General features: G+C 38.8%; 1 protein-coding gene across 2 annotated transcripts in view; it reads left to right on the forward strand.

Annotated features, from left to right (window-relative positions):
* CPEB4 (cytoplasmic polyadenylation element binding protein 4) overlaps positions 1-14,778 on the forward strand; it is a 42,678-nt gene extending 27,900 nt beyond the window's left edge. The window contains exons 3-9 of one of the 2 annotated variants that reach the window (XM_032702572.1): positions 1,177-1,200; positions 3,024-3,197; positions 5,538-5,627; positions 6,121-6,239; positions 7,103-7,217; positions 7,409-7,590; positions 10,362-14,778. In XM_032702572.1, the coding sequence (XP_032558463.1) occupies positions 1,177-1,200; positions 3,024-3,197; positions 5,538-5,627; positions 6,121-6,239; positions 7,103-7,217; positions 7,409-7,590; positions 10,362-10,589 (932 nt within the window). In that variant the 3' untranslated portion in view covers positions 10,590-14,778. The remainder of the gene's footprint in view (positions 1-1,176; positions 1,201-3,023; positions 3,198-5,537; positions 5,628-6,120; positions 6,240-7,102; positions 7,218-7,408; positions 7,591-10,361) is intronic. The other variant, XM_032702573.1, reaches the window with a different exon arrangement.

Genomic DNA, 14,778 nt, shown 5'->3' on the forward strand with positions numbered 1-14,778 from the left:
TCTCCCCTAAAACCTGTGCCTCAAGAATATGCTCCAGTCCAAAAACCGAGGCTTCATCATTTTGTGTTCTTGGTGTTGTAAGTGCCTCTACCTGCAAAAGATCAGAGGAGTGAAATGATCTTACAGATGTTAAATAATCATGAAGTAAATTGGACTGATACAGTTTTTATTTTGAAAGAGGAAACGACTCCTGTATTGTTGTGGTTTACAAATATTTAAATGCTTAAATTGTCGGCCTTGGTTTTGAATGGGGAAGCAAAATAAAACACATGATGTGCTCAGAGTTTCTCATAGCACTTGCCAGGAGAATCCAAGTTTTGAAAACACTTGGCCTACTTTCAGAAACAGATTTTAATGAGATTAAAAGAGAAAGAATGTGCAAGTTTGATTAGAAAGTTTGGCCATGCTCTGACAATGGGTCCTGGAAGCCAGCACAGAAAATGTTGTGGTTTTTAGTGGTAGAATTGATTTGTTCTGAAACATGAAAAGTAGGAACCGGTGGGTAACTTGAATTATTCCAGTAAAGTGTACTGAGTTAATATGAGATAATCTATACTGTTGTACACAGACTGCAGAGGGTCTGGAAGGCAATTTTAGTGGCCCAGACATTTTCTCCTTTGACTTGTCAGTATTTCAGCTGGTTATTTGCCAGTAATAACTTAACCAAGGATTTAGTGGGTTGTGCAAAGCTTTTACATCAACCTAATTTCAAAACAGAAAGTAACCCAATAGTCTTTCCCTTTCTTTCTGTCAGGGCTTTTCCTCCAGCTCAGATGAAGATCAGTGTTAGAGTATTCTGCAGCCTGGCAAGGCAGAGAACTTGGTGCACGAGAAAAGATCCATTTGCTTATAGGCACACACCTAGACATAGATTAAAATAAAGAAATAAATAAAAATTAATGTGCAAATTGAGGACTAAAATTGTTTTCAGAAAGTCTCTTTCATTATCCATATCCACTTTGTCAGTCTCCTGTCAATGTGTTTTATCAGTAAGTAACAGAGATGGTGTGAGGAAGTCATGGGGGGTGGGGGGGTCAGCTTGTGAACACCATTTTAAATGACCTGGATATGAAAAGGCTTGAGAATCACTGAGTCAGTATAAAGGCGATAAAACAAGGTCTTTTGGTCCTTATAACAATGATTGAAAGGCTGTTTTCTTTCTCATTTAACATGCAGCAAGGACATATGGGAGAAGGCGAGGTAACAATATTCCTATTTAATTTTCTAATGTTGACAATGTCTCATGGGAGAAATAACCTTAAGTTGTTACTAGAGGGCAAAGTCCAAAATTTAAGATGATAAAGGAGCAGTTTCACATAAGTTTACATAGAGTCTGCATGCCATAAATCAACATTTTAACTGAATTAGGGAGTACTTGGTTGAAATGGTCACAGTTCTCACAGTGGACATCACCTGTATGATTTGTTACCCCGGGGGGGCTGTGTTGCTGTTTGTGTGTATGTTATGAATGCCAATGCTGGAGAAGTTTATTTTGGGTGCTGATGGAACATAGTCTATAGTGAATGTATGTCCTGCTGGGTTCAATAACCAGATCCTGCAAACAGCAGCTGATGAACCTGAAAAGGCTGGTTAGGTCTGGGGAGTTGCTCCCTCCCACCGATACCTGCAGGACTGAGATCTTAAGACATGAAACAAATGACATGTGCAGCAGTTCATTAGGGAAAAGCAATGTTTAAGTCAATAGTACAGTATTTTTCTCAGAGCAGGAAGCAGGTTTGCCCAGCTACAGAAATAGGCCTGATTATACGTGACTTTAATTAAAGGTGTATAAAATATTATTGAAATTGCAAATAAAGCAACCTGATCCAACCTTCCATTTTTTATTCATGTAAATTCTATGGACAGTGGATTTTATTATATTTTTTTTCTTTCACATTGTTAGCTGTTTGATTTTTTGCATGGCAAACATCTGGATATTGGTCAAATTTTCTGTTCTCAAGATGTTTTCTTTTTTAAAATCAATTTCTTTCAAAGGAAGGAAGCAAGAGCAGGATAAATTAACCTCACCAGTACATTTCTGTGGTAGATTGTGATGAATCCTGAAAAAGCAGACATAGTATATCCCATCATAGGCAAAAGGAAATGTATCCTAAAACTTGTAGCACACCTCATTGGTTACTTTCCCTATATATATTTATTTCTAAAATGCTCCTTAAATGAGTAGAAGTCTACTCAGTTTGTTGTGTAGCTCTTGAATACTGTAACTAAAGAGGGAATTCATGGAAGAGAACAGCAGGTGCTCTATTTATGATGTTATGCAGTTGCATTTATAATAAAAGGATATTATTTGAAAGTAACAAATATTATTAGGAAATCTGTGATAAAGGATTATCATAGAGGGAAGCTGGACTGTGAGGGGAAGCTTACAACATTTTCTCTTAGAATGATTCCATTAATGGAACTCTGTCATAACATCAAAGTAAACTTGTAGGGGGGACAGTTTTCAGTCTTTGCAGTAAATGACAGTGGGTCTTCCTGTTTTTCTGTTATTTACAAGTGGGTGGTTTATGATATGCTTTGATATCAGTTAATTTAAATGTGTGATGTATTTAGCTGGTAGAATTCTTGTTTTCCCATTTACACCATGAAATCATATTGACTCACTGTAAGAAGCTGTTCACTGGAAAATGTGATATATGGCTTGACTTGCTTGTATTCCCTTCTCTTTTTACACTTGTTAAAAGAAATCTAATTGGAAACGTGAAATACAGAAAATGGTCAACTTGAGCATCTGTTAGAAATACCAGTTTGTTTCAAGTCTGTCTTAGCAGCAGTGCAGTTATGAAGGAGGTAGGAAATAATGCATTTGAGCTGCTGAATGCTGTTGAAAACCAAAAGGGTCATATGAAATTGAGAACATAACTGCTCGTTCAGAGGGCGGGTTGCTCACAGTTCTGCTGATGCAGCAACTGGTGCATTTTTTCCAATTATTTAAACAGTGTGCGCTTTGTTCTGTTAGTATGTGGTTTTTTTCCTGTTTTTTTTTTTAACCCCCTCTTCAGGTCAGTCTTCACTGTTTCCAATGGAAGACGGCTTCCTGGATGATGGACGTGGGGATCAGACTCTGCACAGTGGTTTGGGATCTCCTCACTGCTTCTCCCACCAGAACGGAGAGCGCGTGGAGCGATATTCCCGGAAAGTCTTTGTCGGGGGACTGCCACCGGACATTGATGAAGGTACACCCAGAAAATCTCACCCAGAAAAGCTGCTTCTGCCTTAATGGCACAACTGGGGTGTGAAACCTTTTGTCTGTTAGCTCAGGAACGATTGTTTTCCAAACTCTTTGATACGGAAATGGATCTTTGCATTTACCACTTGCAGTCTGTGCCAAATGTGAGATAATTCAGGTCAGTTTAGACTGTAGAGTGTTTCTGCCATTGAAGAAGAAAATCACGTTACCACGCATTTACCTGACTTCAGCAGTATGAAAAGTATAAAAGTGCAAAAATAAACAAGCAAATATCACCTGTTGAAACTCAGAAATCCATTGCAATCATTTTACAGGCCCCTGAAGTCAGTAGTAAGAAAAGTATTGCTCAGGGTTCTATAAAATTTGTATAGGACAGTAAGTCCTAACTCTCTGTTTGGTTGCTCATGTGTAGCTGTTGAGGTTGTTTCCAGCAGTGCTCGTGCCCTGTGGTAGCTTCAAACATGTGCATGGTGAGAACCCAGACAGGAGTGAATCTGTGCAGGGGCATCCTGTGAGGCACCAGGAATTTGTGGTGGGTCCATCAGACAGACACAGGTTGCAGTTGTTATTAAAAAAAAATAAAAAAGTCATGCACACATGTCATAAAGCTTTGTTTCACCAGAGCTCTGTGTTCTGTATGTCTGAGTGTGCTGGGATAGTGGTTAAAAGAAATGCAGGAATAAATCTGAGAAGTTGCTTTTTTTTAATCACAGAATTGTTTAATTATGTCAGAGAGCTCATAATGTGTGGCAGTGTGCACTGCTGTGACATGGCAACCTGGATTTCATGTCAAGCATTAGAGCTACTTTATTATTAAAAGGTCAAATATAACATGGTGTTTACAAGAGGAAAAATGACCTTGTGGTCTCTCTTTCTTTGTTATTGTTTGGGTTTTGTTTGTTTCTTAACTTTGTCACCTTTGTGGGTTTCAAAGCAGAGGAGTATGTCAATATTTTGGTCTCTGGACCCCAAACATTGAAGAACAGGATCTTCCTGTACGAGGAGAGTGACTTGAATTTCCGAGTTGCTTCTGTCAGGGCTCATCCTGTTAACTGCACAAGTGTGAATTAGAATAAGGAGTATCCAGTTTAAAATCTGCACCACAGTTGAATTTTTAAGGTTTTTCTCATCCTGTTTCCAGAATGCATTTCACGTATGTGCTTTGGCATTAAATTTGGGTTAAGTGCTGCTCTGAACTGAGGTTTATTTTAAGAATAGATATGTAGTGCAAGTATTGTTCTTCTTGGTTTCTGTCTTCATCAGTGTGTAACCCTGACACACAACATTGCTGGAGGTGCTCCTGAGGATCTGAAGGGCACAGAGAAGCTTGTCAGTCGCTGTTTCATTAGCAATGTCATCAAATCGTGTAACCAAACTGAAAAAGACATAATTGGCAACATGTTTTCAGCTTTCTAACTGCATATGATGGTGAAAATCCACTGAATTGTGTATTAGGAACCCCCACAGTGCTGGTACAGAAAGCTTGTACAGAAGCAGAGTAGAGCTGAGCAGTTGCCAGCTTAGGTGTTGCTCCAGCAATGTGAAGTTTATTCCTTTTCTTTCAGTTTTTGAATGAAAAATTTATGTCCAGAGAGCTTTAAGTGGTGCTGGTTCAACTGTGTCTGTGGAGAAGGAAAAGGGAATAATTACTCAAATTCAAGAACAAAATCCCAAGTAGAAGGCTTCTGTGGAACTAGCATATGCAAATTTCTACCAGGAATCTGAGCTCAAGGGCAGAATTGAAATGGAAACAAAAATTACTCCATGATCCAGTAACGTGTTCTTGTCATTTCACCTATCAAATTCCATAACTGTCCTCCAGGTTCACTCTGCTTTAGTTTGAGGCCAAGCTCAGATGGTGTGTGCACATCTGGCACTGGCATGTGATGGGAACAGGCATGGTTGGGTCTTGGGATAGGCCCTTTATTTGTTTCCAGTCCTCCACAATTATATTGGCAGAGCTGATTGCTTACTAGCAAGTCAGCAAATTGCCTCTAAACTCTGTGGGAGAATAGTTGAAGCTGGATTGTTATAACTGTATAGATGGAGGGACTCCATTCCTGCAAATTAGTGGGTTATGAACTTTTATTTGTAATTAAAAATAGAAAGAAAAGCCTGATCTTTGGTCTGTCTTGTTCCACAACGGGTGTTCTCTTGTTATAAAGATTCCTCATCAGCTACTGATCATTGCTTTGAGCAGCTGAACCTTGAGGGTCACAGAATGTTTGTTTATAGGATGAAGCTACCTGAAATCAGTGTTCTTCAGATGTCTTAAATTCAATTTATTTTGATTTAAATTCATGCCTTTTCCTGTCTCCTGTTACAGATGAGATCACTGCTAGCTTTCGTCGCTTTGGACCTTTGATTGTAGACTGGCCACACAAGGCAGAGAGCAAATCTTATTTTCCTCCTAAAGGTAAATAACTGAAAACCAACAACACGTGAGCATTTCAGAATAATTTTTCTTTATAAGGCTCCATTTTAGACAAGACTGTTTTTACAATGACACAATGTTTAGGGGAAAAAAATCCAAACAGTTAGTCTTTGGTTTGTTATAAACTGGTGAAGTTTAGAGTGTGGCTTTGCAATTATTATTCACTAAAAAAACTCTTCCTTAGCTTCCTGTTTTTATTTTATTCCATTTTGCCTTTTTTCCCCCTGTTGTTCTTCATTTTTAACCTAACCCTAAATAGTTCTTCAAAGGGACTAAATGGCTTCCACAGAAGCTGGGAAAGATTTTGTCTCTTATATGATCAACCAGAGGGCTGTAAATGTGTGAGAGCACCTTGAAGCTCGTCCCTTGCTGTGTGACAGTGTGATGACATGGTGTCAAGCATAATTCTGGGTTAAATTATTATCCTATAGGCAAATAGGCAAAACCAGTTATGTGCCTGTTTTCCCTTTGGTAGGATATGCATTTTTGCTGTTCCAAGATGAAAGCTCTGTGCAGGCACTGATTGATGCATGTATTGAAGAAGATGGAAAGCTCTATCTCTGTGTTTCCAGCCCCACTATCAAAGACAAACCGGTAGGTGGAATTGTCAGGGCCTGCACAATTCCTGGGTGATAACCAAAAACTGGTCTCTTCAAATGCATCTTTTCTGTCTTCAGAATGTTAGTGTTTAAAGTTTTTAAGGTGTCAAATTAAGTTTTCAAAGAGAAGAGACCAACTTACTTATTTTTGAACTAGACATGAAATTTTTTAGTCTAGTTACAATGCATATTTTGGTTAGAAAAAGATGTATTTTCAGACAGGTATTTTATGCTTGTTATTGATGAAAATGTAGAATTCATAATGTCTTTGAGGTGTTGTAGGTAACGTGTTTTGACAGAGAAAAATCCTAAAAAGCACAGCGTGGCATTGAAGTATAAATTATTAGTACAAATGGCTTGGGGGCTGATGCAAGCTTCTTAAGAGTTTGGAGGGAGTTCTGCTGTATTCCTGTGCTTCAAATTTGGCCAGCTGTAGACAAATATAAAGCAGCATAGTAAATAAACAGGCAACTCTGAAGCCTGTTGCACTGAGATAAGGCTGGTCTAGTGCTCACATTTGGCTGGGACAGTATGAGCAGGGTAGATCTGTGAGCACCAGGGGGGGGTTGTACAGAGCAGTTCAGTCATGATTAAGTAAATGTGTAAGCAGAGGGTGAGCTTTTTTTCTCCGAAATTTGGGTAACAAGGAAGTGTTGAAATTTAGTACGGTCAAATGGTCTGTCTTAAGAGAGCTTATTACCACTTCATTTTGAGAAATGATTGCTGAACAAGTAGAAACTGAGTTTACAAAGTACGGCTGTTTAAGAAGTTTTCTTCTTTGTAGGACACTGTTTTAGTTTATATTACTGAGATACTTTGAATTGTGAATGGTTAAAAAAAAAGGCTTTTTGTCCATAGGTTCAGATCCGGCCTTGGAACCTTAGTGATAGTGATTTTGTTATGGATGGTTCACAGCCTCTTGACCCAAGAAAAACCATTTTTGTTGGTGGTGTTCCTCGGCCTTTACGAGCAGGTACACACTGCGTGTTCCACTGGGCATGTTGGATGTGCAGCCTCGTTTGGGGAGCAGTGGGGGAAACGAGTATTTCAGCAAGGGAATATTGAGTGGGGGATGTGAACGCAACCGGACCGATCGATTTGATGCTTTTAGAAAAAAAAACCTGCCAGTTCTACAGCGCCGTTTGTGTTTCCTTTGTGGTTCAGTGGAGCTGGCGATGATCATGGACCGGCTGTACGGAGGGGTGTGCTACGCTGGAATCGACACGGACCCCGAGCTGAAGTACCCCAAAGGAGCTGGGCGGGTTGCCTTTTCTAATCAACAGAGTTACATTGCTGCTATCAGCGCTCGCTTTGTTCAGCTGCAGCACGGAGAGATTGATAAACGGGTAAGGGCCGCGCTCCTCGTTCCGCGCCTCCTCTGGAAATGCTCTTCCTTGTAAACACGTGTCACTGCGGAGGCTGTGAACGTTAGATCAGATGAATTGCATATTTAGGGCTGGATTGTGCCACTTAGATACAACACGGAATAAAGATGAAGGAGTGGTACAGAGCTGCTGGTTCTGGAACGTGGGAGGCAACTGTGAAACAGACTTTCTCGAATTGCTGAGCACAGTGGGAAGCGTGTCAGCTGCCTTGCCCTTTTATAAGAATATTGCACTCATCATATGCTCCCACTGCAAGTATTTGTAGTGTTTGTGTAATGCAGGGAGTGAGGTATCTGCCAAAGATGGAGCAGTTCTCACTCCTGCTCTGCATCTTTTGGGAGAAGGGCAGAACCACCCCAGGGTTACACAGTGTGTGCTGCGTGTCCAAGACCATCATGGTAATGCCCTTTAAACTTGTTTGTGTGCATTGCAGCCTCACAGTCATCCCCCACAGCTTGTGTAAAGGCTGTGTTTAGTTATTTTATTCCTTTATTATTTTATTCCTCATTTTTTTAAATTAGAGCAATATGCCAAATAGATCTGCAGTTTGCTTCTGCCCTCTTCATCTCTATAAAATGTACCTGCCAGTTACAGTGATCTTCAAACCACAATTTTGAGAAACTCAGATGCTCACATCTCCTGTTCTGTCTAATTCATCCTTTGTCCCTGGATTTTTCCTACATGACTGTCACTACTGATCTTAATTTTATAGTTAATACAGCGGAAACCCTCCAAACTTGGCTGATTAGCTCATTATCATTTCACTCCTGCTTTGGCTATAAAGCTTGGGTAGAAGAATTGTAACAACAATTTGACTGTGGGCCTGTGAATTGGAATGTCTTTGTTCTAATCTTGGCTCCAAAATAAGTTCTGAACAGCTTTGAACAAATAATTTGGGCTGCCCTTGTGCAACTTGTGCTTGCATAAGCAGACACTTGGGTGAATAGGTCCATTGAAGCTGGTGGGACTACAAATTTAAGTAAGTGCTTGTGAACTCTAGCAAAGATTTTGCAATCCATTTCCCCTTCCTTCTCTCCTCCCACTCTCCTTATTTCCTCATTTTTTTTGTGTAGTCCAGAATAAATGTGTGGAGATAAGTGCTCAGAGGATTCATTGTAGGAGGGATTGGGTGCATGAGGAAGGTAAAAGTACAGCAGTGGCAATGCAGCTTTTTATTAATAAGGTACTATTTATTAAGAATTTTCTAATAGTATTCTTCTGTAAAAATAAAAACAAAATTAGTAACAATAAGGGATTTCCTGTAAAATTAGGCAAGGAGGTGCTGCTGAAGGGTGTGCCCTCACAGAGATAATGCAAATGAAGTGTTCAGTGGCCTGCACTGCTGCCAAGTGCTGCCACCCTAAGTGGACTTGATGAAGCTTTTTCTCTGGAGCTGGGAAATCTCTCTGTAACCAGCTCAGGGAGCAGTTGCAGCTCCTATCACGCTCTGAATAAATGTGCTGAGGACACCTGTGCTATGGTTTGGCCTCTGAAGGTGGCTGAGCAGAGGTAACAGAGCAGAATCACCACGTGAAGGAGGCCTGTGTAGCATCTTAGTCCTTTTAGCACTTGGAGAAGCCAACACTCCTCAATACATTCCCAACCTCACACTACATAGCAGACTAGGGGATGGAGAATATTTGTCTGCTTCTGCTCTTCTACAAATTCATTCTTCTGAGCTGGCACAAAAGGGTTTTGGGAAATGCAACTTGAGCATTGGAAGAGAAGAAAAACTGAGGTCATTAAAAAGGCTACTATGCTGTCTCTAAGTAGCTTATATTTCCTGTAAGCACAAATGGCATCAAACTACTTCAGTCTGGACTGTGATAAAATCGGGTAAGTTTTAAAACACAAGAACTTATGAATGTCCTTATTTGACTGAGGTGTTTCAGAGGCTTGTGAGGTGCAGAGAGGAGCAGCCCCGGGGCAGATGCAGAGATAACAGCAGAGATACCAGTTGAAGTCTGGATGTTTGAAAATGTTTGTGAATACATCTAATTAAATGGGCTTCAGAGAAGGGTCACAAACACTTCTAGAGCAGGAAGTTGTACCTATATTTGTTTCTGTTGCACTGAATTACAGCCCCATCACCTGGCCCTTAATGCCAACAGCGTAGGCGGGAATCAGTTCCCTGTTAAGCTTCTCATTGTATCCCAACAAGATCAGATGGATTTCCTTTGCTGAGAGGACTAAGTCATGGAAAAAAAAATACAGACATGAGCTATTTATTTAGATAATAAATGACTTTTTTTAATGTTAGGAATTCCGACATTGAAATTTGCAGACCACATGCATATTTAATCTGCAGTTACAGTGTTGTATAGTCTCCATTCCTACCTGAATGGGGAGGATCTTAACTGGGCATCACCATGTTTAAAAATAACCCCTCAGGATTTTCCAGGGGTTTGATGGCAGCCTGTGTATCAGCAATAGGTTGATTGGGCCTTTCTATAAATCAATGACAGCATGTGTGATGCTGATGGTCAGCATTGGTTTCTGGGTTTTTTTTAAGGATAGGGATTGGGAGCAGAACTGTTCTCAAGTGACTGGAGTTTTGGGTGTTCAACAGCCATGATCATGTGTAATCAGGGCGGAAATTCTTGAGCGTAAACTCCCTGCTGCAGAACTGTGATGGCCATCCTGCTGCAACACAGAGAGTAGGTGCTGTGGAATTGTCATTACCTACATTGTAATTAAGCACTGTGAACTTTCTTCTCGTTTTCTGACCGCAGGTGGAAGTTAAGCCATATGTCTTGGATGATCAGCTTTGTGATGAATGTCAGGGGGCCCGTTGCGGTGGGAAGTTCGCTCCGTTTTTCTGTGCTAACGTTACCTGTCTGCAGTATTACTGTGAATATTGCTGGGCTGCTATCCATTCACGCGCTGGCAGGGAGTTCCACAAGCCCCTGGTGAAGGAGGGAGGAGATCGCCCGAGACATATTTCATTCCGCTGGAACTAAAGGATCACTGCAGTGCTCATTTGCAGGCCTCCAATTAAGTGCACTCTTCTGTTCTCCCGACTGCCCCCAGCCCTCCCCGCCCTGTCTCTTACTCACACAGCATGTCCTTTTGTAGTAGTCTGTAATTTAACAATAGTATAATGAAAGAATTACCTATAATATGGGTATTTTATAGAACCTTGTCGTTGAAAACTGTATTGGGAACTCCTTTTCGTATCGATAACATGTTGCAAGTGAGTCGCATTCTCTTGTCTTTACTACCGAGAGAACACTTAATTTCCTGCAACGTTTTCTTAGAGGAGAGAAAAATATTAAGAAAAGAGAATTGAAACAATAGAGTATTTTGGTTTTTTAATTAAATTATTGTTGATAAAGAACATAATAATACTTTTATTAAATAACCATGTAACAATAACACTATCAGTCTGTTCTGACACTTTTCCCCCAGGGAAGCCTGTTTTTGCCTCTCTTTTTTGTTTGGACTTTGGATTTTTCCAGCAACAGATGAAGTTAGCATTTACCTACCAACAGGAAAGAGCATGTTTAAAGCAACAAAAATGCATGAGCAAAGTTGAAGCAGCGCTATAATAATGATTTTATTTTTTTTTTTAAATCTCTTAAGGGTTTTGAGGCTGAAATTTTAGCTCGGTGTGTATCTGACCGTGCCTCTGGCTACCACCCGCATCCAAATTACTAACGAGATAGGCAGAGCTTACTATATTTTCATCAAAATGATTACATTTTAAGAATTCCTGAATGTAAAAGTTGAGTAAAGTTACTACTGAGGGGGGAGTGCACTTTTTTTTTTCTTTGAGAGAACTCAATTGTCTGGTTACAGCCCTAGATATTCTACCAAAGCTAGAGTAATGACAACTAGTGAACTGGCATTTCCTCTCCTGAAGGATAAATATATAGATTTTATTTTTGATGGCTATATATAACTCTATATCCTAATATACTAACATTCATCAGGGGCCAGCTTTTGCTCTCCATTTTGACGTGAAAAAGTAGAAAACCTAAAGATACCTCAAGGATATCACTGATTTTTACTGAAGTTTTGATATTCCATTGTGGCACACAAACTCAAATTGGCTGTTTATTGGTTTCCCATGTAAAGTTAGTTTAAAATCCCCTCAAATTTATAGGTAACAGACGGCATGAACTGAAGGAGTTTCAAATCTTGTTTTGCACTATTTTCTGAATTTGTGCATGGAATGGTGCAAGTGTGCACACACCTTTCTTACTCTTCCTGTAGAAGGACCCCAACTAAGATTCCACCTGTTCAGAACTAACTCTGGGGAGATAAAGACACGCAGGTGTTTGAAGTGCCAACCTTGCGAAGTTAATGCCGGCTTTATTGTAACTGAGTTCTACCTTGAGAAGCATTAACCCATCCATGTGAGCTGTGCAGGGGGTTAGTTTGAAATAGGCAAATGAAGGAGTAGTTCTGAAAATTATTTTTATTACCTTTGAACTGATTCCCTGGCCAACTTCTCAAATGATGATGTTGCAGTGTGCAAATAAACTGATTTATTGGCAATCTTCTGAGTGGTCTGGGACTATCCCAGAGTCTCCCAAACCAAAGACTTGCCTCAGCACTGCTTGGAAAACATCTGCTCCGTTAAAAGCCCTCGTGGGCCCCCCTCATCCCGTTCCCCCAGCCCCGATTATCTGTATGAGAAGCAGTTTTTATTTTCAATACAGGCTTTAATGAACTTATACCTTACCAAGTTCCAAAGGTCAAAATGGAGACATTTGCTGTCTACTAGTCAAGTATAGCAAGGGAGCTGCTTTTACTGAAATCCCTGAAAATATTGACAACAGTAATGCAAATGCAGAGTGCTCTTGTGTAGATTGTCAGGGACTTTTTTTTCTCTGAAGTACATAATTATAGTTGGAATGTTCCTTTAATTTTTTTAATGCTTGTAGGTGGCTTGGGGTGTGCTATTGTGCCGATCCTACCCAGCAAACAGGTGAGGTGGGTTTCCATTACAAGAAATAACACTGTTTGAGAACTAGCTTTGAATAATAATTTTTTCCCTTTGTACATGACCTGCTGAATTTCGGTACAGTGTTTTTGTAGCTAACTTATTTTGTCATGCACATAATGTATATTTGTTATGCACTACTTTTGTATATCTTGTTTTTCCAACAGTGAGCATTTTTAGGCACACTTTTCACTGACGGGATATCTCTTTATGCAATACCTCAATTTTTCATATTGCAAAGAGTAGCTTTTTGTACTTTTATTACTGAGAGATCTTCATATACTTCATTTTTTAATATAAATAATTTTAATAAATTTTATTTTCTTATATTCTGCTTTTTATACATTTCAGTGCTCTGCATACATTTTGAATTATGGATGTTGTGCACTGGCAATGCTATTTTAGAATCTGCAGAGAAAAGAAAGCATGTTGCTTAAACATCTTAGCCCAGCACCAGGTATTTGGTGTACATATAATTTAAGAAATAGTATATGTAAAGTTGAGAATTAAAGAAGAAAAGCATGAAAGTGACAAATGACACTTGTCTTTAGACCCATGAAATTTAAATGCATAAATATAGTGTAGAAATTTAAAAGTCAAGAACCATCAAAATTGTCTACCGCTTCTTACTGAGTTTTTAAAAATTATACACAAATGCAGACGTTTTTGGTGAATGTTTAGCCATTTTTATTATTAATAAAGAATCGATGTTAGGTGTTTGATGCAGAAATGTGTCTGCTCTTTTAAATTATATTTAAAGAATAAAAGAGAGCCTGCTGGGTGGCAGGCATGTAATGTTAGTATGCATGACTAATGTAAGAAATTGTTATTCTACTAATATTCACTTGTGATTGTGTGACAAGCGTGTTTACAGATCCTTTGGTTACACTTCGATTTACAGGGCATAAACAATTATATACATTACTCTGTGCTTCAATAGTGATGACATGTCCTTCTGATTCCATGGGGTTTGTGGTTTTGGGGTTACCATGTAGCTCCAGACGTGATTAACGTGTAATTAGGTACCAGTCGTGGGGTATCCCTTCGATGAGCAGCGGGGTTGGGGAGCGTGGAGTCGGATCCCCCTGGCCCGGCACCGCCCAGGCCTTTCCAGTGTAGTTACAGAGTAATTACATGGTTATTTTTGCAATGTAAAATAAAGTGTTTCTGATTATTTTATATGTAAAGGAACCCCACTGCCCCGTGCTTTTTGGTATAGTCTCTACTTCTCCATACACAGACCTCTGCAGAATGCAAATTTCAACCTTGCAGTGACTGAATTTAGCGTTTTATAAGGATGCTGTTGGAAAGACTTGATAATTCACCCCTTGTGTTTTTGAAGAGTTAAAACCTTCTGTTCAAAGGTGATTTAAAACTTGAATGTGATGAATTGTGGCAAGTTAACTTCAAGTTATGTGCAATACCTATTTCAGACTTCTGGAAGATCTTTGCAGTGTAATTCTTTGTTTTTAATTGCAGACATTTAAAAATGTCATTTTCTACTGTTCTAGTAAATCCTCTTTCTTGCTGGTGTTTCTAAAGAAAAGAATCAGAAATCAATCTTTCTACTAATGTAAATTTGAGATTATTTTTAAAAAAAAATGGAATAAAAGGTTTTGGTCATTTGCTTTATTTTATTATCTTATTTTAAAGCTACTGTGATAGCATTGTAAGAATTGGGACAATATTGTATTCAACTGTTTTATTTTTTATATTTTTAAATTTTAAAGTATAATTAGTTTTTATAATTTTCATCAGATTTTTTGTTATATTTTTTGGAAGTGAAACTTTTAGCAAGTGGGTGTCTAGTTTTTACTAATCCCTAATATGTTTTTCCCCCAATGTATTGCTCATATTATCAGAAGGAAAAGTTATTTAAGTATGTCAGTTAATTGTACTACTTGGCTGAATTTCCATATAGTTTTTACTGTGTATGGGGAGGTTGTAGTATTTATTATAGCATTTTAAATAAGGGTAATTCATTTTTTATTAAAGTCATTTTCACGTTTAAGTTCATATTTTTGTATGTTCTACTCTAAGTTATATAACACAAGTTACTTTTTTTAAAGAGTTCATTTGTTGAAGTGCTAGTGAAAATTAATGTTATTAAATAGTTTGCAAATGACTATTTATACCAGTATGCATATAATTTTTAAATATTTGTAATGTGAGATGTTGAATGAATAAAACTTTTAACTCAA

Source organism: Chiroxiphia lanceolata, chromosome 15 (genome assembly GCF_009829145.1).
Source record: "Chiroxiphia lanceolata isolate bChiLan1 chromosome 15, bChiLan1.pri, whole genome shotgun sequence".
Classification (NCBI taxonomy): Eukaryota; Metazoa; Chordata; class Aves; order Passeriformes; family Pipridae; genus Chiroxiphia; species Chiroxiphia lanceolata.